The sequence below is a fragment of the Protopterus annectens genome, chromosome 6.part0 (genome assembly GCF_019279795.1).
Source record: "Protopterus annectens isolate FY-2018-M chromosome 6.part0, PAN1.0, whole genome shotgun sequence".
NCBI classification, from domain to species: domain Eukaryota; kingdom Metazoa; phylum Chordata; order Ceratodontiformes; family Protopteridae; genus Protopterus; species Protopterus annectens.
Window position 1 is genome coordinate 275,570,554 of NC_056737.1, and position 27,220 is coordinate 275,597,773.

General features: G+C 42.3%; 1 protein-coding gene across 5 annotated transcripts in view; it reads right to left on the reverse strand.

Moving 5' to 3' along the window:
• The window catches only part of SMOC1 (SPARC related modular calcium binding 1), a 1,430,756-nt gene that overhangs the window by 975,137 nt on the left and 428,399 nt on the right, over positions 1–27,220 (reverse strand). For all 5 annotated transcript variants that reach the window (XM_044074027.1, XM_044074032.1, XM_044074030.1 and 2 more), the window contains exon 3: positions 20,652–20,764. In XM_044074027.1, coding sequence (XP_043929962.1) covers positions 20,652–20,764 — 113 coding nt within the window. The remainder of the gene's footprint in view (positions 1–20,651; positions 20,765–27,220) is intronic.

Genomic DNA, 27,220 nt, shown 5'->3' on the forward strand with positions numbered 1-27,220 from the left:
CTATGTCTGGGCATCCCCATTTCCCTGTTATCATGCTGAAGATTTGTGGGTCCAGTTTCCACTTGTGAGGATCCATGAGGTTTCTGCTTAGTTCGTCTGCCAAAGTATTTGTCTTTCCTGGCAGGAATTGTGCTTGCAGATGTACTTGATAAGTCAATGCTGTGCTCCACAAAGTCATGGCTTGCCTGCAGAGGGGGTAGGAATGTGTGCCCCCTTGCTTGTCTATGTACCACATGACTGTAGTATTGTCCATCTTTATCAGTAGTTGTCCTGGATGAAGTAGGTCCTTGAAGGTTGTCAGGGCATTTTGTACAGCTAGCATCTCTTTTTGATTGATATGAAGATGCATTTGGTTTGTGGGCCATGTGCCCTGAATACATTTTCCTGCCATGTGCGCCCCCCAGGCATAATCTGATGCATCTGTTGTTAGTGTCTGCCTGGCAGTGGGTAAGGTGAATGGCTGTCCCTTGTTGTGGTGACAGGCCTGTGCCCACCATTAAAATTCCTGTTGCAGGCAGGGAATGAGAGTAATTACTGTTTCCAAAAAAATGACCCAGTCAGTAAATCCAAAGATTTATTTTCGTAATACCAAAAATTGACTTCTTCAGCGCCTCGGCAAAAGCCTTTAACAGAGTATAACAATACCATTTCTCATTCCTTTTTATATAATAAAAACAGTACTAATAAAACAATTAAAAAACAATTAATTATAGGAGCCATTTCCAATTAAGCTCTCTATTTAACCCCTTAGGATGTAGAGTATCAAATTTTAAAATGAAAAGTGCTTCTTTCCATTGCAATTTATTTAGAGGTAGATCAGATAAGAATAAAAAGAAAATAGGCATGTAGATAAAATATTTTTGTGACTACCTATGGGGTATATACAGAGAAATTGGTCAAAATAATATATTGGAATTATTTGACACAAGATCCCTTTCTGGGAGAGTTATTACCTCAAAGACCTATGGTGTCATATAAACGGGGGAAAAGCATTAAGGATATGTTAGTGCATGCCCAGTTTATGTTTCCTGTTACAAGATTGAGTAAACCTATATTAAATTTTGGCTTTAAAGCATTTGGACACTGCAGTACATGTAGTCACACAGTTAGTTCCTTTGATAGAATAAATGGATAGAAATTTAATTTGAATGATAGTTATAGTTGTACAACAGAATTAATTATTTATGTGCTTAAATGTGAGTGCAATTTATTTTATATAGGGGAATCTAACGGAAGGTTTCGGGTTAGATTTTTAGAACATTTGAGAAATATTAGAAATGAAAAACTGGAAAGCCCTCTAGGCTTACACTTTAAAAAGTATCATAATAGTGATGGGAATAGGTTAACAGGCACAGTTTTGGAAAAAGTGTATTGTGAAAGAGGTATGTGCCTAAAAAATAAATTGCAATGGAAAGAAGCACTTTTCATTTTAAAATTTGATACTCTACACCCTAAGGGGTTAAATAGAGAGCTTAATTAGAAATGGCTCCTATAATTAATTGTTTTTCAATTGTTTTACTAGTCCTGTTTTTATTATATAAAAAGGAATTAGAAATTATATTGTTATACTCTGTTAAAGGCTTTTGCCGAGGCGCTGGAGAAGTCAATTTTTGGTATTACGAAAATAAATCTTTGGACTTACTGGCTGGGTCTTTTTTTTTGGATATTACTTCGTACTGTGTGGTGAATTAATTACTGTTTCCAGGCTGTGGCAATGTTGAGTCCAAACACTTTTTAGATACCATTGTAGTTTCCTCATATGCAGTCTTGCATATGGAATTAGTAGAATGCAGGATGCCATGTAGCCCAGAGTCTGCAGAATTTTTCTTGCAGATAACTGGGTCTTTGTTGCCATGTCTTTGAAGTAAGAAGTCAGATGCCTTTGTTTGTCTGGCGTGAGATAAGCCATCTGGGCAGTTGTATTTAAGCTTGCACCCAGGAATATTATCTCTTGAGAGGGTACTAGTTTTGATTTCTTTTCGTTTACTGTGTACCCTAGGCAAATTAGTAATCTTTTTACAAATGCCAGATACTGTAGTAGAATATCTTTGTCCTTTGCTTGAATAAGGCAGTCGTCCAAGTAGGGGTAAATTTGAATTCCTCTTTGTCAGCAAAATGCAATTACTTGTGTCAGGCATTTTTTGAAGACCTTGGGCACAGTAGATAAGCCAAAGGGCAGTGCAGAGAATTGGTAGTGCAGTGAGCCAGCTATGAATCTGACGTATCTTCTGCAAGATTGTCTGATGGGGACATGCAGGTATGCCTCTTTGAGGTCCAGAGTTACAAGCCAAGCCTTCTTGTCCAGCATGGGCAGAAGCTGCTGTAGAGTCAACATTTTGAATTTTGGGACGTCCAGAAAAGTATTTAGAATAGACAGGTCCAGAATTGGCCTCCAGGTTTTGTCCTTTCTTAGCACTAACAGAAGTCTTGAGTAAAATCCTTGTCCTTGCTCTTGGTGTGGCATTGGCTGAATAGCCCCCATGTCCATGAAAGATGAAACTTGTTTTTGTGCCTCTTGCCACTGATTGGGTGGCAGGTCTGGCATGCCTTTTGCCTTTGGAAAGGTGTGAAAGTGGAACCTGTAACCCTGAGAGACTATATTTAAGACCCATTTGTCCTGGGTGATCTTGTGCCAGTTTTGTGAAAAAAGTGCTAGCTTTCCCCCTAAGGGTGCTGCCAAAAAAAAAGTGCTTGGCATTGGCAGAGGGAATTCATTGGGACTGTTTTCTATAAGGCTGTGAATTGTCTTTTCCGCTTTTGGAGGTAGAAGCACCCCATTGTTTGGGCCTGTATGAGCCCTGGGGCTGTTGCCCGCCTTTAAGGCATCTGAATCTGCCTCTTTGTGGTCTGTCTGACGCTGGAAAGGACCAATTCTTAGAGGGTCAGTTCCTGCTAAATCTGGGTGGCTGTACCTGTAAGAAATCCTTTACTGTCTGCATAGATTTTGCCTTATCCTCCATTTTCTTTAACACCTCCTCTGCCTTAACACCAAACAAAGTATCATGCTGTAATGGAGCATCCAATAATTTTGCTTTAACATGATCAGGCAGATTCTGTTCCTTTAACCAAGCATGCCTTCTAATAACAGAACCTGTAAAAGCGGCCCTGCACGAGGCCTCTAGTGAATCATAGCCACGTTGCAAAGTATGTTTTCCCACTTGTTCAGCTGCATGCAATAAATCCTGCAAATCTTTGTTCTCAGAACATTCAGAATTTGTCAACATTTTTTGTTTTAACAAAGACATCAAGTATTGCTGATATTTGAGCATATGAAACTGACAATTTAAAGCCCTTACAGCCAAGAATCTCTGTCTGAGGGGGACAGGGTTTTTGGCAGAAGCAGCCTTGACCCCTTTGGGACCCTGTGAGATAGTTTCCGGGTCAGCTGCAGGGTTTTTGTAAAGAAATTTATGGGAGTCTGGGACCCTGTAGTATCTGTCCGGCTTAACAGGGGCAGGAGGTAAAAAGTCTGGAGACAGGCCGGACTCTGAAAAAACATCATCTACTATGTCTAGAACAGGGGGAATTGCAAGAGGTCTGTGCTGAGGAAGTAAAAGAAAGTCTCTAAGTCTTTTCTTAGAGTCGGAATAATCCTGGCTCTCCCAATGGAAATGTTCCCTCATGGTATGTAGGGTTTCCCCAAAAGAATAGTTCTCAGGAGGAGAAGCTGAAGGAATGGAATCTTCAGCATCAGAATCCTCACAGGGAGGAACAGAATATCCCTGAACAGAAGAGGAATCAGAGGAAATGGAAACCTGATCAGAGGAATCATATTCAGTGTCTTGCCTAGGCCTCTTATCAGGAGGGGGATGGGAACCCCTGATCAAAGTAATTAAGTCTTCGGCCATTTTGAGCATCTGTTTCTTAGGCATAGAAGCCTGTCCTGGAGAATGCTGTATGGGTTTCCTTGTCTTTAAAACTGTTTTAGACTTTGTCTTGGATGCTGAAGTAGGCTTTATATAAAGTTGTGTAGGTCTGAAGACACCCTCAGATGCCTGCTCAGCGGCTCCGGACCCATCTGAGGGATTAATTTCCAAAGGGCTAATACCTTAAGTATCCAAAGGCCTAGCTGTCTCTACGTGGGATTCGGAGGCGGCCTGTGGCTCTGAGGTAGCAGGAGTCGGGGCTGCGAAAGCACCTCACTGAGCACCGGCAAACCGGCGACTGGCCTAGAAGAGGCTTCGCCGTCAGTTTTGGACCTCTGATGCTTGTCCTTGTCTTTATCCTTGCGTTTTTTATGAATTCCGGTCGTCGGGTGTTCCGACGGCATTATGTAGTTAAACCTTCTGCCAAAATAATGAAAAGCAAAATCGTACCGATGCTTAATAGTGCGTTGGTTAAATCTAGCACAAAACCGACAACTAGCAATGTCGTGGTCAGGGCCTAGGCAAGAAATACAGTAAGAGTGGAAATCCTTATGAGGTATTTGCTTCCCAGAAGAAATGCAATTGTTAACTTTTTCTGACATCGGACTGGAACAAGAAAAAAGTTTCCCCAACAGAGTACTTAGCTTTATTGAAGATTTCGGATCTGAAATTTGATTTCAAAAATCTCAGGAGTCGGCCGACCGGCACTTGCGAGCTGCTTTTGCTTCGGGCACGGCAAGAAAGACTGAAGAAAATGGCATCGGCTGCATCTTTTATACCTCTGGCGCACTGACGTCAGGGAAGAGGCGACAGCAACCGACGCCGGACAAGGACTTTGGAATTCAGGTTGACTGTGGGTAACCTGCCAGCAGGATAACCCAAGTGTAATGACTGCAACAGTGAAACACGATGAACATCTTACATTACCTTAAACTGGCTAGACAGAGCCAAAATGTCCTGGAAAGACTTCCAATCGATGGCTATAAAATATGTTTTAGCAAGTAAACTAAAAACTACAAGCAAGAAGAAGTTAAGTTACTTTCAGAAATATTGGAATAACCTTCTAGATGTTCTTAATCAATATCCTACTTACGTTGTTCCCCTTTTCTCCTCCTATTATCTGTAATTTCCTCTTCTCTTCATTCTTTATCTCCAGCAGAACCCTTGAAAGACTACAGTTATCGTGACCCTTTATGATATCTTTTCTTACATTTGTGCAGGCAATATATTCTAGTTTCCTTACACTAACTCCCTATCACTTAGTGACAGTCGCTTGTATATATTGTATATAGTTAAATCAAATAGGTTTTAGGCGTATTGATATACCTTCACACACCTGCATTAACAAATACCTCCCAGCAAATCCTGTCTACACTTTCTTTTTTTTTTTGTTTTTACTCAGTTAAGTTTCCTATTTCACTTGATTAAAAGAAGCTAAATAATTCTTTTTGTTATATCAGTACTGAATGTACCTGTTCTTAAGCAGGATTGTATGAAGATTTTTCACTTATCTGTTTTGAACCTATATGCATTGTGTGAATTATTGCTTTGTTTTTGTATTTGTGTTTTTAAAAATGCTAATAAAAATCAGATTGCAAAAAAAAAGAATAGTGGGCTCCAGGTCCGACTCTAAACCAGTCACAAGTGGTGTCCCAATAGGCTCGGTCCTAGGACCCCTACTGTTCAGCATATACTTCTCAGAAGTACAGGCAAACACAGGAGGACTATGGCTAACCAAGTTCGCCGATGACTGCAAACTAGGAGCCATAACTGACTCACCGGCTGACATGGACATCCTCCAAAGGGCCTTACTGAGATGGACACCCGGTATCAAAGTCATGGCCTCAAGCTAAATGCCAAAAAATGCACAATCATCCCATTTGGGAAAAACAAAACACCCACGAATTACCATATAGTTGGCAGCCCCCTTAATACAGAAGAGGTAATAAGAGATCTGGGGACCCAGGTAGACAGTAATCTCTCCTGGACATCCTCCAAACGGCCTTACTGAGATGGACACCCGGTATCAAAGTCATGGCCTCAAGCTAAATGCCAAAAAATGCACAATCATCCCATTTGGGAAAAACAAAACACCCACGAATTACCACATAGTTGGCAGCCCCCTTAATACAGAAGAGGTAATAAGAGATCTGGGGACCCAGGTAGACAGTAATCTCTCCTTTGACAATCATATTGCCAAAGTAGTTAGGAAATCCTTCTATGTGGCCCATCTAATTACTAAAGGGTTCCCATCTAGAAATAAAGAGGATATAGTGCCCCTCTACTCATCACTCATCAGACCCATTATAGAGTACAACGCCCCATTTGGGATGTACCTCACAAGACACTTCCAACAGCTAGAGAGACCACAAAAGTACCTCACCAAGAGGATTACTGGCCTCAAACATATGTCCTATGCAGCCCGACTGAAAAAACTCCGGCTGTACTCAGTGACATATCACTTACTCAGAGGTGATCTCTGCCTGACTTACAAAGCCACGTCCAACTCAGAATTGATGGACATGCTCCACCTAAAGAAATCCAAGTCACTGCGAGCCACGTGCTCTAGTGAGCTAAACCTCACCACAACAATAAAAAGAACATGCTGGAGGGATAGATTCCTGTCACAGAGACTCCGCATGCTTTGGAACAAAATACCAACCTACATTAGGCAGAGCCCCTCACTAACACTCTTCAAGAGAAACCCTGACGAGTGGATGGGTAACAGAAAATGCACCCCTGGGATCATTTCACTGGCTCTGCTTGACATAGGATCAGTTAATTAATCAATGGGGCGGCGAAAGCCGACACACTCTGGCTAGGCTTATAAATGCCCTTGGGCAGATAGCCTAGTACCTACCTATGAACCTATAATCCTATCACTGAGAAAGTGACACTGTAACATGTTAAAAATTTGTCAAATTTGTAAAAGTCTTGTAAAATTTATAATTTTGTGTAAAGTGTTATCAAGATAAATGTGTAATGTATTCACTGTATACTTATGTCTACTAATTCTGCTTTTAAGTCTTTGTGTAAAGTGTTATCACAGTTAAACTAGCAATGTACTCACTGTATACTTACATACCGTAGTTTGGTTGTAAGTCTTGTAATTTTCTAAAATTGTGGAGCTTTTGTCCCCAGGCCTCCACTGAAAATGGATCTTGTGACCCAGTCAGACTATCCCGACTAACAAATGTCAAATAAATAAATAAATGTACTGTATATGAGGGAGGTTGGCATAATGGTTAAGATATTTGCCTTACAGACACAAGGTGCAGGCTTTGATTCACACATGGGTTAATTGGCTAGGCTTAAAATGTCTCACAAGGGCAGTTAGCCTAGTATTAACCTACGAACTTGTGTATATATATATATATATATATATATATATATATATATATATATATATATATATAAAGAGAGAGAGAGTGAGTGAGTGGAGGATTAATCAATGTCCACCCCTAAAAGTAGGGAGAAAGTTTGTAAAATAGGGTTTTGCTAGAATAACATATGTTTTAATGAAATAACAACTAATAAATACGGTATTAAAAAGAGAACAAAAGCCAGTTAGTTCTGTACAGTTGGAAAAAGCTCTGGCTATGATCTAAATGACACAAAATCAATCAATGCCGAGCACTTCAGTTTCAGGATGGAAATGGAATATTGCAAACAGTAGTGGAGTACTTGTGCATGCCACATCTGTGAAGGGTGGGGTTAGGATTATAAAGAAAAATCTGCCCAAGCGTGTTGCATGCCAACACTAACACACCCAGCTTGTCAGGTAGTTTGCATACTTGGGGTCAGTTGGGGTCTACTACTAAATGTGAGTGGCCTCAGTCTGGAAGCATGACCCTCAGAACATAGGGATGAGGACAGATTCCTTGTGTGGGTGTGTGCATATATGTGAGTGCGGGTGTCTACCTGTGTTTGTGTGTCAAGTCAAGAAGTAAAAGAAAACTTTGTCATTCAGAACTACACAGCAGTGTAGCTGAATTAAATTACAATGTTTCATTCTCAATGCAGGAAACAGTTGCACATATAGACAGAGTAGAATTTTAATAAGTAGCAATTGTAAGTAAAGAAGGACAGCAGTGACCGACACCCATCCCAGAACAGGAGACAAGGAAGACAAGGAACACTATGAAGGTAATATCTGTGAATAGACTGAATTATTGCACAGTTTGCATATTGCACTTTACAGTCCTTCAGTGTGTAGGTGAGCTACCTTAATATTGCACTTAGTTATTGCACATACATAACTAGCCTATCAAGGGCCTTATTTTATGGAACAGATGTCATGGTTTGTTTTTCCCAAGAGTTCAAAAGTCTAATGGAGAGCAGAAAGAAAATGTTTTTAGTCTGGTGGTCTTACGATGCAGGCTTCTGTATCACCTGCCTAAGGACAGGTGAGTGTACAGACCATTGGGCAGGATGCATTGGATTGCTGGAAATCTTTTTGGCCCTGTCGATGCTCCAGAATTTGTGTAGATCCTCCAGAGGTGTAAGGGAGGTGCCAATGTTTCTTTCTGCTGACCTTACAACTATCTTGATAGCCTTCTGATCCTGATTGCTACAGCATCCATACCAAACTGCAATACTGTTGGTCAGGACACTTTCAATGGTGCCGCTATAAAAGGTCTGAAATATGGAGCTTGGTAATTTTCCATTCCTAAGTTTCCTTCGAAAGTGCAAGTGTTGCTGAGCTTTTTTGACTGTGCTGGATACATGGACTAACCAGGATAAGTACTTTGTGATATGATCAGCCGAGAACTTTGTAACTTGACACTTTCCACTGTCATCCCTTAAGATCTTCTGAAATCAACAATTAACTCCTTTGTCTTGCTGACATTCAGTGCTAGATTGTTACTGTCACACTAGGCCAATAGTTGACCGATCGCTTTCCTGTAGGCCTCCTTCTCTCCGTCTTTGACCAGGCCTATAACAGTGGTGTCATCCATGAATATGATGATCCTATTTGTCTCATGTGTGGCCATGCAGTCATGTGTCAGCAGAGTGAAAAGTAGAGGACTTAAGACACACCCCTGTGGTACTCCTGTGCTCAGGATGATACTTTCAGAGCTGTTGTCTCCCACACAAACCTTTTGAGACCTTTCAGTAAGGAAGCTCATAATCCAATTGCATAAATGAGAGTCTATGCCCAGTTGAAGTAGCTTCGATATCAGATTCTGAGGGATGACAGTGTTGAAGGCAGAAGTGAAATCGATGAATAGCAGTCTTGCACAGCGGTTTTTGCCTTCTAAGTTGGTCAGTGTTTCATGGAGAGCTAGTGAGATGGCATCCTCTGTACTGCAGTTTGTCCTGTATGCAAATTGCAGTGTGTCCAGTGTCACAGGTAAGATTGAGGCTATATGATCTCTGACCAGCCTCTCCAGGCACTTCAGTACCGTTGAGGTTAAAGCAACTGGTCGGTAGTCATTCAGAGTTGCTGGCTGTGGTTTCTTGGGTAGAGGAATGATAGTCATCTCCTTGAAGCATTTCAGAACACTGGCTAGATGGAGTGAGGTGTTGAAGATCTCAGTGAGTACTGGAGCCAGTTCTGTCACACATTCCCTTAGTACCATGCCCATGATGTTGTCAGGGCCAGCTGCTTTTCTCGGGTTGACACGTTTTAGGGTTCTGGTGACACTGATTGTATTGAAGCTCAGCACCACTGCATCCTTGTCTTAAGGGATTCTGCATGCTGTTGTTTTATTGTCAGCATTAAACCTACTGAAGAATTTGTTCAGTTGGTTCAGAAACTCGATACTATCATCACATGAAGTTGATGTATGTTTGCATTCAGTGATGGTTTGAATTCTTTTCCATAGTTACCTGGTATCCTTCTGGTCCCTGAAGTGACTTGGGATTTTTCTGCCATATGATCTTTTCAGCTCTTTGATACCTTTGCTCACTTTGGCTCTGGCCACACTTAAAGCTTCCATATCTTGGAATTTGAAAGCTGCATTTCTTACTTTCAAGAGCTCGTACACCTCACTAGTTAGCCAAGGTTTTTGATTTGCCCATATGGTGATGAGTTTGGTGTTTGTTACATCCTCCACACACTTTGAAATGTAAGCTGTGACTGACTCGGTGTATGTGTCTAAGTCAACATGGTTGTTTGTCACATTAGCCTCTCTAAACACTGACCGGTCTGTACAGTCGAAGCAGCCTTTTAGAGCTGAGATTGCTCCTTTAGGCCAGATCCTTATTTGTTTTCTAGGTGGTGTACTGGTTTTCGGTATGGATTTATAAGCTGGAAATAGCATGATGGCTAGGTGGTCAGAGCTCCCTAGATGTGGATAAGGTTTTGCTTTATATGCACCTTTGATGTTAGTGTAGACCTTATCCACTACATTTACCCCCCTTGTGGCAAAGTTTACACGCTGGTGGTAGTGGGGTAATACAGTCTTTAGGTTAGCCTGATTGAAGTTTCCTGCAATTACTATTGCATGCTCTGGATTTCTGTTTTACAGGTCACTTATAGATTGATACAAGGTGGACAGAGCGTCACTGATATTTGCATCAGGTGGGATGTAGACTGCTGTAATGCATATTCCATTGAACTCTCTTGGCAGGTAGAAGGGCCTGCATTTTAGTGACAGAATTTCAATGTTTTCTGAGCAGAGGGTGGTGGTCACTACACAGTTTCTGCACCAGTTGTTATTAACATATATACATACTCCTCCTCCTCTGGGCTTGCCACACAGTGACTGAATTCTGACTACTCTGAATAAAGTCATGCCCTCTACATTTAATGTGCTATCATTGATATTTTGGTTTACACAGGTTTCAGTAAACACAAATAAATTGCAAATGTGTTTGTGTGTAGGTGTGTTCATGTGTGTCTGAGTGTGTATGAGATAAGTGGTAAGGGTGCAGTACCAAACCTCCTATCACAGATCCCTGGATAATGACTTCTCTAGGTGAATGGAGGGGAGCTGATGGTCAGCACACAAACATGAGGGGCAAAGGCATATAAAGTACAGTTGTGTACACTTACCATAAATGTAGATGTTCGAGTGTATTCACTGTTGCAGTCATCACATTTGGATTATCTGCCTGCAGGTAGCCCTCAGCCAGCCTGAATACCAGAGTTTTTGGATTTCTGCGTCGGATGTTGTCTCTTCTTCCATGACGTCAGGTCATCAGGGGTATAAAACATGCAGCCAACGCCATTACATCAGTTTTTCTTGCCCAGATGTCAGGTGCCCCCACAATAGGAAGCAATTATATGGTATGGTACACCCCCATCAAAAAGCAAATACACCAGAAAAAATAAATACACCGAACAAAAAGGAAAAGTAGAGCCAAGAGAAGTTAGGGGGCTGGAGGGAGGGTAACCAGAACTGCAACAGTGAATACACTCAAACATCTACATTTATGGTAAGTGTACACAACTGTAATATGTTCATTGTGTTTCACTGTTGCAGTCATCACATTTGGGTTGATTCCCAAAGCTAAGGAAGGGAGGAGGCAGTTAAAGAGCATTAGGGCCAGCTATTAAGCCATGCAAGACTGCAGTGGCAAATCCAGCTCTAGATTTAGAAAAGATAGGCATATAGTAACGCTTGGTGAAGGTATGTACAGAGCTCCAGGTAGCAGCTTCTAGGATGTCCCTGGTAGGGACTCCTCTGAGAAAAGCTGCAGAGGTAGATGCAGCCTTGGTGAAATGTGATCTTATCCCCTGTGGGGTAGGTTTTCCATAGTGCTTGTAGCAGACATGAATGCAATGGGCTATCCATTTGGAAATGGTTTGCTTTGAAATGGCCTTCCCCTCGGCCCCTGCAGCAAAGCCAACTAGCACCTGTTCAGATTTTCTGAGAGGCTTAGTCCTGTCCAAATAAAATCTAAGTTGTCTGTGCACGTCCAGAGAGTGCAGTATTTGTTCCCCTTTGTTTTGTGGATTAGGGAAAAAAGTAGGCAAATGAATGGATTGATTTAGGGCCACACTAGACACTACCTTGGGCATAAAGGAAGGATTAGTCCTGAGGGAAACCCTGGCCGCATGGAAGATAATGAAGGGTTCCACTGCCATGAGGGCCTGTAATTCAGACACTCTTCTTGCTGAAGTGATAGTTAGAAGGAAGGCTGTTTTCCAAGAAAGGAATTTCAACTCTGCTGTTGCATCTGGCTAAAAGGGGGGGGGGGGAGTGAGCTTTTCCAATACAAAGTTAAGGTCCCAGGCTGGAGTGAGAGCTCTCCTGGGGGGGGTCTTACATTTTTGGCCCCACTAAGGAATTGCTTTAGCAAGGGGTGAGAGAAAAGGGGTGGCTCTGTATTATAATGTGCTAAATGGCAGAGGCATGAATTTTAATTGACAAGAAGGATAGGCCCCGGTGGAGCATTTCTATTAAGTACTGTAGAATCTGAGGTAAACTGGGCACCACTGTGCCCATCCCCTGAGCCAGGCTCCAGGAACACTATATTTGCCAATTTTCAGCATAAGATTTTCTAGTACTAGGCCTCCTTGCCTCCAGAATGACATCCAGTACCTGTTACTGAGGGATGCTAAGGGAGAGCTCAAATAGTTAGCCAGGCTGCAAGGTTCAGGGTTTGAAGCTGAAAGTGCAGAATCTGCCCCACCTGCTGGGACAGCAGGGAAGGGGTCTGAGACAGGTGCCATGGTTGTTGCAGTGCCATGCTGCGCAGGAGGGGGTACCAGTGCTGGCATGGCCAGTTCGGTGCAATCAGTATTGTCCTTGGCTTGTCCTGTTTGATCTTTAGTAGAACATTTGAGAGGAGAGGCAGAGGGGGAAAGGCATAAATTGAGAGGCTTTCCCAGGTAAAGGACAGGGCATCCACTTTCCAAGCTTGGCTGTGGGGAGTTGTTGTGCAGAATTTGTTCAATTGGTAGTACTGAGGGGAGGCAAACAGGTCTATCTCTGGAGTCACCCATTTGTTCCTTAAGAGGTTGAATAATCTGGCTTCTAGTTTCCATTCATGTAGGTCCATGACATTTCTGCTTAAGTCGTCTGCCAGTGAATTTAGTATGCCTGGCAGGAATTGAGCTTGCAGGTGTACTTGGTAGCTCAAAGCTGTGTTCCACAGAGTCATGGCTAGTCTGCAGAGAGGGTACGAGTGGGTTCCCCCCTGCTTGCGTATGTACTACATAGCTGTGGTGTTGTCTGTCTTTACCAATAGTTGTCCTGGAAGAATACGGTCTTTGAAGGCTGTCAGAGCATTCTGTACAGCTAACATTTCTTTTTGATTGATATGCAGGTGCATCTGACTCGGGTTCCATTTGCCCTGAATGCACTGCCCTGCCATGTAAGCCCCCCATGCATAGTCTGATGTGTCTGTTGTTAGGATTTGGGCAGCAGGAGGTAGAGTGAAAGGGAGTCCCTTGTTGTGGTAGCAGGCCTCTTCCCACCAAAGGAACTCTGTCTTGGTACAAGGAATGACAGAAATCATTGTTTCCAGATCCTGAGAATGTTGACACCATAGGCTTTTTAGATACCATTGGAGTTTCCTCATATGCAGTCTTGCATATGGAATTAGTAAAATGCAAGAGGCTATGGACCCCAAGGCTTGCAGTATTTTCCTTGCAGATAGCTGGGTTTTTGTGGCCAATAGTTTGAATTAGGTTGTCAAGTAAACTTGTTTCTCTGGAGTGAGGAATGCCATCTGGGAAGTTGTGTTCAAGCTTGCTCCCAGGAATACAATCTGTTGGCAGGGTACTAGGTGAGATTTCTTTTCATTGATGGTGTACCCAGTCCCCAGTGAGGTTAGAAGTTTCTTTACAAATGTCAGGTGTTGTAATAGCAAGTCCTGGCTTTCTGCCTGAATCAGGCAATCGTCTAAATATAGGTAAATTTGAATATTTCTCTTCCTGCAAAATGCAATGGCTGGAGCTAGGCACTTTGTGAATACCCTGAGTGCAGTACATAAGCCAAAGGGAGGTGCAGAGAACTGATAGTGCATGGAGCCTGCCCTGAAGTGAAGGTATTTCCTGCAAGATTCCCTTATTGGGATGTGCAGGTAAGCTTCCTTTAAGTCTAGGGTTGCCAGACAGGCATCCTTGGCTAGCATGGGAAGAAGCTGTTGCAGAGTTAGCATTTTGAATTTTGGAGCTACCAGAAAGTTGTTGAGAATAAAGAGGTCCAGGATAGGATGCCAGGAGTTGTCTTTTCTGGGTACCAGAAAAAGTCTTAAATAGAATCCTTGTCCCCTTTGTTCTGCTGGGATAAGCTGAATAGCCCTGATATTGAGGGAAGAGAGAGAACCTGCTGTTGGGCCTCCATCCATTGATTTGGGGGTAGGTCTGGCCAACCATTTGGAATTGGTAGGGTGTGGAAGTGGAATCTGTATCCTTGTGAAACTGTGTTCAAAACCCAATTGTCCTGGGTAATGAGTTCCCAGTTTTTTGCATGCAGGGAGAGCGTTCCTTCTAAGGGAACAGGTAGTAGAGCAGGGCTTGGAAGGGTTAAGGTTAAGTCATTGTGCCATTTTCCCGTAGAGGGGTGGCTTACTACTCCCTGCTTTGGTTTGTGCGAAGCCTGAGACTGTAGACTAGGGTGGTCTGCTGTTCCTGGGTTTGGACTGAAAAGGCCTAGAAGGGACTGGAAAGGACCAGTTCTTAGAAGGCCAATGCCTACTGAATCTGGGAGGCTGTACTTGTAGGAAATCTTTAACAGTTTGCATAGATTTAGCTTTTTCCTCCATCCTTTTGAGGACTTCTTCTGCTTTGTTGCCAAAACGGCAGTCTTGGTTTAAGGGAGCATCCAGTAATTTAGCTTTTACATCATCTGGCAAGTTTTGGTCCTTAAGCCAAGCATGTCTTCTAAGTACAGACCCAGTGACAGCAGCCCTGCAAGATGCTTCTAAAGCATCAAAACTACATTGCAAAGTATGTTTACCAACTTGTTCTGCAGAATGCATTAAATCCTGTAATTCTTTGTGTTCATTACAGTCAGGAATCAACATAATTTTCTGTTTAAGTAGGCCCATAACATGCTGCTGATACTTTAACACATGAAACTGGCAATTTAAAACCCTGATGGCCAAAGTAGCAGAAGTGTACACCTTCTTACCCCATCTGTCTAAAGCTCTAGAATCTCTATCAGAAGGGGTAGGATTTTTGGCAGCAGTAGCCTTAATGTCTTTTGGTCCCTGGGAAATGGTCTCTGGATCAACAGAAGGATTCTTGAAGAGGAACTTTTGAGAGTCAGGTACTCTGTAATACCTGTCAGGTTTTCTGGGAGCTGGAGGTAAAATGTCTGGGGAAAGGCTAGATTCCAAGAAAGCATCATCTATAATGTCCAGAACAGGAGGGATAGCTAAAGGCCTGTGTTGAGGTAGGAGTAAGAATTCCCTAAGTCTCTTTTTGGAGTCAGAGTAATCCTGGCTTTCTCAGTGGAAATGCTCCCTAAGAGTGTGCAAGGTTTCACCGAAAGAAAAAACTTCTGGAGGGGAAGCAGAGGGGATAAAATCCTCTGCATCAGAATCCTCATAAGTAGATAAGGGCAAATCCTGGTAATCAGAAGGAGCAGAAAAATCAGATTCCTGATCAGAACAGAAACTCAGTTCTAGGTCTCTTAGAGGGAGAAGGCTGGCTTCCCCTAATCAAGGTAATGAGGTCTTCAGCCATTCCAAGCATTTGTTTTTTAGGCATATGGGCCTGGGCCTGCGGTTTCGTCATCGGTTTTCTAGGCATGGTGCGAGTTTTAGGCCTGGATGAAAATTATGGCGTTGGTTTAATATGAATGTCTGTAGGTCTGAATACACCCTCAGAAGCCGGTGCCTGCACAGCGGCTCTGGACCCATCCAAGGTAGAGACATCCACAGGTTCCATAGTCGAAGAAGCATCTCGAGGCATACCGGACTCCGAATGGGTCTCAGTAGAGGCCTGCGAATCAGAAGTAGCGGGTATCAGGGTCTGCGAAAGCACCTCATTGAGTACTGGCAGACTGGAGACTAGCTTAACCGAAGCGTCATCGCAGTTTTGGACCTATGCGGTGTGTCTCTGTCTTCATCCTTACTTTTTTTGGAAGATCGGTAGTCGGATGGCTTGACGAAGCCATTTCAGAGTACACAGAATGAGTACGAAAACAATTAGCTGCAAAAATAGCCCGATGACAGATAGTTCGGGCATTGAATAGGGCACAAAACTGACAACGAGGGATGTCGTGGTCTGGGCCTAAGCAGGGGATTCAGTAAGAATGAAAATCTCTATGAGGTATTTGCTTTCCATAGGTAAGACAATTGTTAACTTTTACTGACATTGGTTAGCGCAAGAAAAAGGATCCCCAACGGGGTACTTAACTTTTGTTGAAAACTTCGGGTCTGAAACTCAAAAACGAAAATTTCAGGAGTCGGCTGACTGGCACTTGTGAGCTGCTTCTGCTTCAGGCACCGCACGGCAAGAAAGACTGATCATCAGCTGCATGCTTTATACCCCTGATGACCTGACATCATGGAAGAAGAGACAGCATCCGATGCAGAAATCTGAAGACTCTGGTATTCAGGCCGGCTGAGGGCTACCTGCAAGCAGATAACCCAAATGTGATGACTGCAACAGTAAAACACGAAGAACATCAATGGGAACCAATGCCAGCTCACCAGTGAAGATTTACTGCATCTGATTAAATGACTAGAGATGGAGGTGCAGTTACTGTCTCCTGAGTCAGAAAGTCAACAGAGATTGATGGGATGTAGTAGCTTTCCCATCCTCATGGGAAGAAATGGAGTGATCCAGAGTACCAGTGCCACATGTACCACTGCCACATGACAGAGACTAGGAAGGCATAGAGGAATGTTGCTGCTCCCCTGAACTGCTGCTAGTCTTGGTCCTTGTATAACCTTTGGCCAGCACATTGGGGAGCATGTACAACTGCCAGCCTGCTGAGCTGTACTACAGGGGAGGATTAAACAGATGAGTATCCCTCAGCATTGCAGGCTGGTCCTGGCACCCACTTACCACTACAGCATGCCAATGACCATCATCCAACTGTATGGATGCCAGGGTAAGAAGAACAAGACTGTAGGCAGAGTGAAGAAGGATAGAGGTTCTAGGGGCAGTAATACCAGACCACAATGTGCTGAAAAACATGTTGATATAAAAACTAGCATGCAACTGCCAAAATGCAGTTAAGTGAAAATTCATCCAAAAAGTTTTCTGAAGCTTATAATAAGCAGTCTATTCTATTACAAAGTATTTTATAGTCTTGAATAATTTGTTTTTGGTGTTAAAAATAAAACAGAAATGTATAACACAGCATACCAAAGAAACAATATCCCAGTTTTCTGAACAATGTTTGTTTTGACGAGCTCTCTGGAATGAGTCATGCTGCAGATATCCAGAAGGTGTCCTTAGAGACACTCATGTCAACAGTGGAGCAAGCCAGGACAGAGAAGCAATGACATATATGGGCCCTATGCCATACCAGAATGCACTGGGGAAGAGATGGAATGCTGCATGTAGCAACTGTAAATTAAAAAAATAATATAGGCCATAAACCAGGGACTAGCAAAGAAGGTTGTTGTTACAGATGTTCGTTTTTGGGTGAGAGAGATGGGGGTTCTTCTGTGATCTATCCTTATGGTGTACAGATGTTTCATGCAATACATATATAACTTCAGAAAAGAGGAGAAAAATAAATTTTCTTCAAATTCAGATGGTCTGTCTTCTTCTAATTAAAACTTACACTGCACTTGTTTGAGTACTCACACAGTAAGTGATATCTTTCAAATGAAACTATGCCATCTTTGGACAGTAATGCAGTGTTTGTGTTGCCTTTAGTAATGCCAGTTGCCAAGGTTTGAATACACCTTTCTGCTGAAGTGCTTTTAATTCCAGGGAGAAGCATCCAAAAGGTAGGTGTTGTCCTTGTGGGAAGAAGGAACTCAGTGTGCTACTTCACCTGAGACATGGTAGATGTAGTCTGGCAATGCAATACAAACACTTACTGAGAGAGATCCTGTTGCCAGTGTGATCCTCTGGGTTATCATTGAGTGCTGGGTCCTGGAGTGAGCACTGTATCTAACTGTATCTCACTGTAAATATGACCTCTCCACTCATTATAAATGTGATCCCTCCCGCCCAAATCTGGATCTTCACACTTTGTTCCATTGAAGTCACTTATCTACACTAACAGTCGTGGCACTCACAATGAGCCATTAATCATTAAAGCAGTAATAATAAAAATGCCAACGAGTATTGACTACAAAGTCTGAGTGGATCAAAGGACATTTTTGTACATTAGCAAGAGCTCTCTAGAGACATTTTGACAAGAGATAACACACACATGCACACACATGCGCGCGTGCACACACACACACACACACACACACACACACACACACACACACACACACACACACACACACACACACACACACATATATACAGACGCAACTTGTAGTGTTGCTTGAAGTTCCTTAGTGATATTATGGAGAAAGGGGTTAATGAGTTTCTCCACCTTGGAATGAATCACTGGAAGTTCAGGTGGCCTGTCAAAAGGTAAATGGTATGGTTCCAGCCTTCCTATCAGTAGTGATGCCACTCGAGGTCCCACAAAGCTAAGGTGTGAGACTAATAATGGAGGGTAACAGCAGGTAGGGGAGGACAGCACATCTTATATGCAGCTCTTCTGTCTTGTGGGAAGGATATACATTAAATTGTGACAAGGTATTGCAATGAGTAGGCCTAGCAACACATATCAAGTGGCATACACCAGCACATATGCATGAACTTTGCAGTGTACTACTACCTCAGAAAGACATTGCAAAGAGCAAAACCACACAGAATAAGGACACGTGACTAATTCACAGACTATATGTATTTTATGTATTCTTGTTATATGGATAAGATACTAATGAACAGTTCATGCATTTATAACACTATCCTTGACTTTTCCAATGTGTTTCTGAATGCCTTCACTGGTTTTGAATCCTGTTTATATTCAGGGAGGTTATTCCACATCTCCTGCACTTTGCCTCCTTTCTCTTCTTCCATTTGTCACTCTGAATGAAAAACATTTCCCTGTATTGTCAATGAGCAGCCTGGAGCTCCTGGCAAGTACAGACATCCTTTTGTGGTATAATCATTGTGGTACATTTAAAATGCTTTGCCTCAGCCTTACCTTCAATTGTCTATGACCAGTACATGACTCCACAACTATTCACCTAATGAACTTTTTTTTTTGTTCACCTCCATATTCTTTCATTCCACTTCTTTTTGTTTCTTTTTTGGATATACTTCTCCCTTCTCTCATACTTTCACTCTGTGAGGAGAAGCAACATATCACTCAAGTTTTTTTTTACTGTTATGACACTTCTTCTACCTCTTATTTGTGCTCATATTAAAACAAAACAAAACAAAACAGACATTAATTGCACTACTGACATTCTGTTGAAGACAGATGAGGTTATCAAACATGAAAAGGTCAGTATCACTCCAGGTGGGTTATAGGTCAACATATATAATAAATGGATTACTATTACTACAAATGGGGCCCTGGTCAGCAGGAATACACCCTTTGTTATCATGGCACATATGGCCCATGGGCAATAGGAAGATACAAGTCAGTGTAACTATAGATGGTGTCCTTGCCAACAGGAATTACTGGGTCAGTTGTCTACAGGGATATACATGTCAGTATTAAAGCAGATGGGGCACTGGTCATCAGTGAACTCATATCTTCTTCAAAATGCCCACTTCTTTAAGCATGATATGGTTATAAGTTCTCTTCCAATACTATATGTCCCTCAGAGGTAGGAGATCTGAAAACATAACAGAGTAGTTTATTTTACATCCTGTCCCTGTTTCTTAAATCACTCCCTTGGTCTCCTTACTAATTTAAAATGCAGTAGTGCCTTATATGTGGAAAATGCTATTAAAAACATGCCGTTTGCCTTTAGGATGATATCTAAGATCCTTTCCATATCCCTAAAATCCACTTCACCTTGAAAAGACCACATATCCATGTTCCTGCTTTCTTTGCCCCAGTTGAATCCTTTCTAATTGCAGAGTTTATCACCAGAATATACTTTTCTAAGTTAAACTCCTTATTTTTGTCTTTCTCCTATGCTGTCTTCTGCTTATTCTGCCATTGACACTATTACTGCTTGGGAACTCTCGATATAAAACAAGATTATGGATGTACATTTGCCAATTTTCCCAACCACCTGAATCCAGTACTTTTTCTCAATTCTTTGTGCTTCTATCCTGCATTTTTTCTCGGCTAGCAGTAGCATCAGTGACTTCATAAGCAGTGTTATTAATGTTAACAAATGTGCCCTTTCAACAAAATGGTGCAGTTGTTCCGCTCTCCAAGGCTCCCTGCTAATGGTGTTGATCGGCAGGGCAGATACTGCACATGCTCAAAGACTCCACTATCTCACTCACATTTCCTGCAAATCATATTATTGTGCATGTATGAAATATGGTGTGTAAATGTTACTTTTGTCAGCAGCAATGAAGTATTTCACATCTAAACACTGAAAGCATCAGTGTGCTCTGCGTCTCAAAGAGCATGTAGCTGGATGAATGCAACAGCTTAAAACATTTTATATTAAAAAAATCATAAACAGAGTTACCTCTTGATGTATACACACTGCATTTATAACATTCCTATTAGAGACTGTAAGCATTTTTGTGAATAGTTAGTGCTATGGCCTGCAACACAAGTCAAGTTACACAGTAAACAACACCAGATTTTCTCTTTTCTTGTGTGCTACATCACCAAAGTACTGACAGTTCTACAGAGCTGTTCTGCAAACAGATTTATTAAGAACAGAAATAAGAAAATGACACTGCAGTAATTAGGAAAGAAACAAGTTTTCTACCTGAGCAAATGATCCATCCTCATTGCAGTCTGGAATAAAGATGGCTTCCTGTGGTCTCTTTGCCTGTTCTAGTGCTAAGGCCCTTTCCATTCGACATTTTGTTTGGCTGGCATCTGGAGAGAAAAGATTTAAAAGTGTGTTAATTTACTAGAAAACCATACACATTCCTAGCAATGCAAAACTATTAGCTAATACAATTCACCTGCATGCTCAGTTGTGATTTTCTTGTATTTAGTCATTTTTTCCTTCAGAAAGCAGATCTGCACTTTAGCATATTATTTTAGAACTATGATTTTTCAGCAGTCATGCACAATTCACTGGAGAATACATTTTCCATCCTTGTTGTTCCTTTCCAAGTTTTGCAGACAGTTCATCTTTTTACTCTGGCTTGTAAGTCTATAAACAGTATACAAAGCTAAATGGTTATAATAATAATAATAACCAAGATTTAAATATGAGGCTCGGTCATAAAAAAGCAAATTTTAAGGGTGTGGGTTTCTCAGCTTCTGCCAGATATTCAATATATCTGTCTATGGGAGGTGGTGGAATCTATGCATTAGCAACTTACAGTTCTACAGCTAAAAACAGCAAAAAATCACTAGTGCAATGAACTGCCAACATGTAACATATGAAGAGGAGCTCTGATGGGGAAACAGGGGATGAGCTCTAGCTCTCCTATATTAGTGTTGGGCAATATTGTTGCTATACAATACAGATAAGTCTTTGGAGATGTAGATGGAAGGGCACAAAGCAATCAACAATTTTGAAAATGACGCATACATATGAAGATATTAATTGATCTAGCCTTTACCAGAAAGGCTCATCCAGACTCTGCTACACTTTGCTGTGAAGGAAAGGTTAGTTTGCTGTTATTTTTTGTATTTCTGTATTGCCTTTCTATATTTTGAATACTGTAGTTTGTTTTCTTTACCTTGTGTTTTGCTTGCATTCTGTTTTAACAGCATATTAAAACTTCAAAAGAGACCACAGCTCTCTCTGTTCAGAGTCAGGCAGAAATAAGAACTGATTAATTAAGGACTCATTCATAAGACAGAAGAGGTCACTTAAGGTTAATCACTTGTTAACAGAGGGGGTGGAGCTAGGAACTAAAATTTCTATTTAAGGAGTAAACTAAAACATTTCAGAGCTTTACCAGAAAGGCTCATCCAGACTCTGCTACACTTTGCTGTGAAGGAAAGGTTAGTTTGCTGTTATTTTTTGTATTTCTGTATTGCCTTTCTATATTTTGAATACTGTAGTTTGTTTTCTTTACCTTGTGTTTTGCTTGCATTCTGTTTTAACAGCATATTAAAACTTCAAAAGAGACCACAGCTCTCTCTGTTCTGAGTCAGGCAGAATTTTTCCCACCGTCCCACCCATTTAAGTTGTCTTGTTAAATACCACTGTCTTTCTAGTTGCCTGCCTCTTATGTTAATCTGACCATATATCTCATTTCTCTCTACTTTCACTGGCTTATGTGAGTAATCACAAAACCATCACTTTTGAAATCCCACCCCTTCAATTATTTAAATTTATTGGCCATCCTACAGTATTTCATAGTACCAAAATACAAAAGTAACCACCCCTTTCAGTCCATCTTGCTGTTTTAAAAATAGTAACTCTCCACTAAACCTTAACTTTTTAAACAGGTAAAACTCAAGTTACCTACTTTCATATCTAACTTCTCTAGTGCACACTGCAGAGTGCATTCTTTTCAATCTTACCTTTAAGCATCCCTGTTACTAGCACTTTCTCTAATACCTAAAAAGATCATCTCTACTTGACTCCAAGTAGACTTTTCTCTGTCTGTTAAACCTAGCACTTGCTCCTACAGTACTTATTACCTTGATACGGCACTCTTATAGATAGCACCCCAAAAAGGCAAACCCCATTTCTCGGTCACCCACGTCCCCGGAATCTCTTTTAAAGTTTTTTGTCTAGTCCTTCTAGCATGTCGAGGGATCAGTTGCTAGTGTCCTCTCCTGCTCAGCTGGTGAACCTGGGAATATTGAGGCAATGTTACAATTGCCTCATGTACACAGACAACCCTCTCCTCCTCCCACAAAACACAAATACATGCGAGAGATGCAACTATACAGCCAAACTGGAGGCTGAGCTCTCTCAACATAGGACTGGCAAGACCAGTCAGGAGGAGAAGGTTACCACACACACTATAGACCCAGTCTCACATAGTACCATCACAACCTCAAATCATACACATAAACACACAAAGACATACTCGGCTCTGATCAAAAATCTACCAAAACAGCAGAGGCCACCAAAGCAGACACCCAAACAACCACCACCTCAGAACACAACACCTGCAACACATAGACCTCACAGTCAGAGTGTCAAACAGTCACAGCCCTTAAGGCCAAACACAATGCCAGACACACTAGTCATTGGTGACTCCATAGTCAGACACACTGACGTCCCGCTCACCAGACTGAGTAAGGAGAAGGTCACAGTAAGCTGCCTGTCGGGCGCTAGAATCCGCCACATAACGCAAGCACTCAGGTCTCTCATCAGCAGGTACAAATACGACTCAGTCATTGTCCACGCTGGTGTAAACGACCTGAGACGTACCTCCTTGGACTACATGAAAAGAGACATTGAGGAGCTCTCTGATTATGTAGCCCAGGCAGGTATGACCCTGACCTTGAGCAGTATCCTACCTTCACCAAGAATGATGCCACAATACAGAGATAAGATGATCAGCTTTAACAATTGGCTTAAACTCTGGTGTCATTCAAAGGGGATCCAATGTCTGTCTGCCTGGGATGACATGCTGGACAGGCCACGCTGCTTCGCAAGGGACGGCTTGCACCTGTCACCCCTGGGATTCCGGATATTGGCAAAGGCTCTTGCCACCCCCATAGTGCCTTTTTTAGGCAAGGCTCAAATTCTAAACCTACCACCCTAGAACACAAAAAAGGAAAAAAACTAAGGGTAATGCTGCCCAATGCCAGAAGTCTAAATCTTAAAATGCACGCACTCGAGGCCCTTCTCAGTATGGAGAACATCGATGTCTGTGCAGTGACAGAAACCTGGTTCAAGGCTCCTGAGAGCACCCCAGCACTATCAGGTTTTACCTCTTATCATGCGTTCCGGCCCCAAAATCCGGACAATACCAAGAAAGGAGGGGGGGGTATCCATATTCATCAAGGACACCCACACCTCAAGACTGGTGGCAATGCACGATGCATCAGAGACCATCCAGGTGCAATTAACCATAGGCAAGACTGCTCTGCAAATTGTAGCATGTTACAGGCCACCCTCACAAACTCAGGAACCTCACATGGCCTTCCTGAAAACACTAGAGGGATAAATGTATCACCAAACACCATCATACTAGGTGACTTCAATTACCCTAATATAGACTGGGAACACTACTCAAGCCCAAACACCCTAGCCCAAAAGTTCCTGGAATTCATAAACTCAAATGCCATGGAACAACTAGTCACCATCCCCACAAGAGGAGAAAACATACTTGATCTCATCATCACGAACATGGGAGCACAATGTTCAACACCGAAGTATACCCCTCACTGGTGAGATCAGATCACAAACTAATCTCGCTGGAGGTCCTCATCCCACCCCCACCTGAAATAAAAAAGACCACAGTAAAGAACTTCTCGAAAGCCGACTTCACACTTCTAAAGACTAGTGTGGTCTCCTTTAAGGCCCCCGAGCTGGCAGAAAACAGTACTCAAGCCGCTGAATCACTTACAAATGCCTTCTACCAGCACCTGCAGGACTGCATGGATAAGGCAATCCCAAGCAAAACAAAGACTCTTTGTACCAAAGGCAAGCGTCCAGTCTGGTGGACCCCAGCCATAAACAAACTCTACAACAAAAGGAGGAATCTACTACAAGATAGAGCAAAATCCTTAAAAGGTAAGACACCCTTGATCACTATAAGTAAAAAACTAAGAGCTCTCATAAAATCATCCAAAGCAAATTTTGAGAGAAAAATAGCTAAAGACTCAAAAGACAATCATAAGGCCTTCTTTAGCTATGTTAGAAACCTGGGAGGAAACTCCCAGATATGCTCAGAACTAGTTCAAAATGATGTGAAGATTACTGATCCTACAGACATTGCCAACATACTGGCTGACAGGTTCAGTGCAAACTTCTCCCCCCCCCCCAAAAGGAGAGATATCTACACCAAGCGATTGCAGCCCCCAAACATCTCCAACGCCCAAGTGGGAACTGCTCTCTCCACAGCAAAAGACCCAGCATCCATGGGACCTGATGGTGTCCCCGGCTGTGTGCTCCACGAACTCAACGAGGAATTAAACCCACAGCTAGGACAGCTGTTTAATCATAGTCTTACCTCTGGATACATACCCAGGAGTGGCGCACTGCAACTGTGGTCCCACTTCACAAAGGCGGTGCCTCCACCGACCCTGGAAATTACCGCCCATTAGTTTGACAAACCTTATCTGCAAAGCCATGGAGAGGATCATAATGGACCTCATAAATAAAGACATAGGAAATTTGCAGACTTTGGATCCATCCCAGTTTGGCTTTGTCAAAGGCAGATCATGCCTTCTAAACTTGGTTGACTTTTTGAAACAGTCACCAAAGCCATTGATGAGGAAAGGCAGTCCATACAGCCTACCTCGATCTGGCGAAGGCCTTGATACAATACCCCACTCGGGTATCATTGAAAAACTCATCAGCTTAAATGTTAACCCATACATCACAAGATGGGTTGCAAACTGGCTGAGTGACAGAACCCACAGGGTCAGAGTTGCTGGCGCCATGTCAGACTCAAAGCCTGTCACAAGTGGTGTACCACAGGGCTCAGTCCTGGGCCCACTCTTGTTTGGCATCTACTTTTCCAGTACAAGCAAACACGGGAGGGTTATGGCTGACAAAGTTTGCAGATGACTGCAAACTGGCGCCATAGTAGAAAACACATCTGACACAGATATCCTTCAGAAGGGTCTCACAGAAACGGATAACTGGTGCCAGAGCCATGGCCTAAAGTTAAATGCCAAAAAATGCATAGTCATACCCTTCGGGAAAAACAAGGTTACCCCTAGCTACCAAATAGGTGGCAATCCACTGAGCACAGAACAAGTTATCAGGGACCTGGGGACCCAGGTTGATAGTAGTCTGTCATTCAACACCCATGTAGCTAAAGTAGTTAGGAAGACCTTCTACATTGCCCACCTTATCATGAAGGGATTCTCATCTAGATCAAGGGAGGTCATAGTCTCCCTATACTCATCACTCATCAGACCAATGATTGAGTACAATGCCCCATTCGGAATGTATCTGACCCGACACTTGCAGCAGCTGGAGAGGCCACAAAGTTCCTCACCAAAAGGATAAGGGGTCTCAAACATCTGCCCTAGGCTGCCCGTCGGAAAGATCCCCAGCTCTTTTCAGTCGCCACGCTTGCTCAGAGGTGACCTTTGCCTAACATACAAGGCCATGTTAAACCCAGATTTGATGAATATGCTTCACCTCAAAAAATCTAGATCCATCAGAGCCACAAGGGCGAGAGACTTAAACCTCGACATGGCTATTAATAGGACGTGCTGGAGGGATAGATTCATCACCCAAAGACTCCCTATGCTGTGGAATAAAATCCCGGTATATGTGAGGCAGAGCACCTCGCTGGCCTTGTTCAAGAGAAATCTTGACCAATGGATGGGAGATTGTAGATATACCCCAGGGATTACCTCAGTGTCACTGCTCGACAGAGGCACAGCAAAATAATGGGTATAGTTCCCGATACTAAAGGGGTGGCGTAAGCCACAAAACTATGGGCTAGGCTTGTAAATGCCCTCGGGCAGATAGCCTAGTATGAACCTATGAACCTATGAACCTATAAGAGAAAGCTCAGTACCAGCTGTCTCACAACTTCCTCATCCCTTCTTAAATCTATTGCAAACACCATTACACCTCTTTATTGAGCTACATACCACTATTCTCCCCGACAATGCATTTCATTGCCCTACCACCCCTTTCCTTGAAATATTAACTTTTCCAAATCAGTCTTGAATCATCTCTATTTCAGTTGCTCCTAACATCCTCTTTCTGGTCCACCCTTATTTTCTCTTCAGACCCATCTTCCTTGTTGCTGACAAATACTCCTTCTCTGTTAACATCTTCTAGTGTACAATAATAAACATTCAGTGCCTTTCTCCATATAAAATTGTTTCCATTTTCCCTTTTAATTTGGTAACTGTTGTATGCTATCAGCCTGATTTTCCTTTCTCTGTGTGACTGCATGAAATGTACAAACCCTCCAGATGTTACAATGGTCATACTCTGTCTAAAGAGATACTATTTTAGTATTTCTTAGAGTCATTCTTGTATCAATGCACACAAATATAATGTTGGCCTTTGCCATTGCTATTTCACATTGCAGTAAGAAATTCACCTTAATGGTGATATTAACTCCTAGGTTCTTTTTTTCCTCCTTAGCAGCAAGCCTCCACATATGTAAGCGTGTTCTGAATGCCCTCACAGTAGAGTATAACATGCAAGTTTATTGAAATGACTGTCATCCTTCACCTTTCTATCGGTCTTGCAAGCTGCACCGTGTCTTT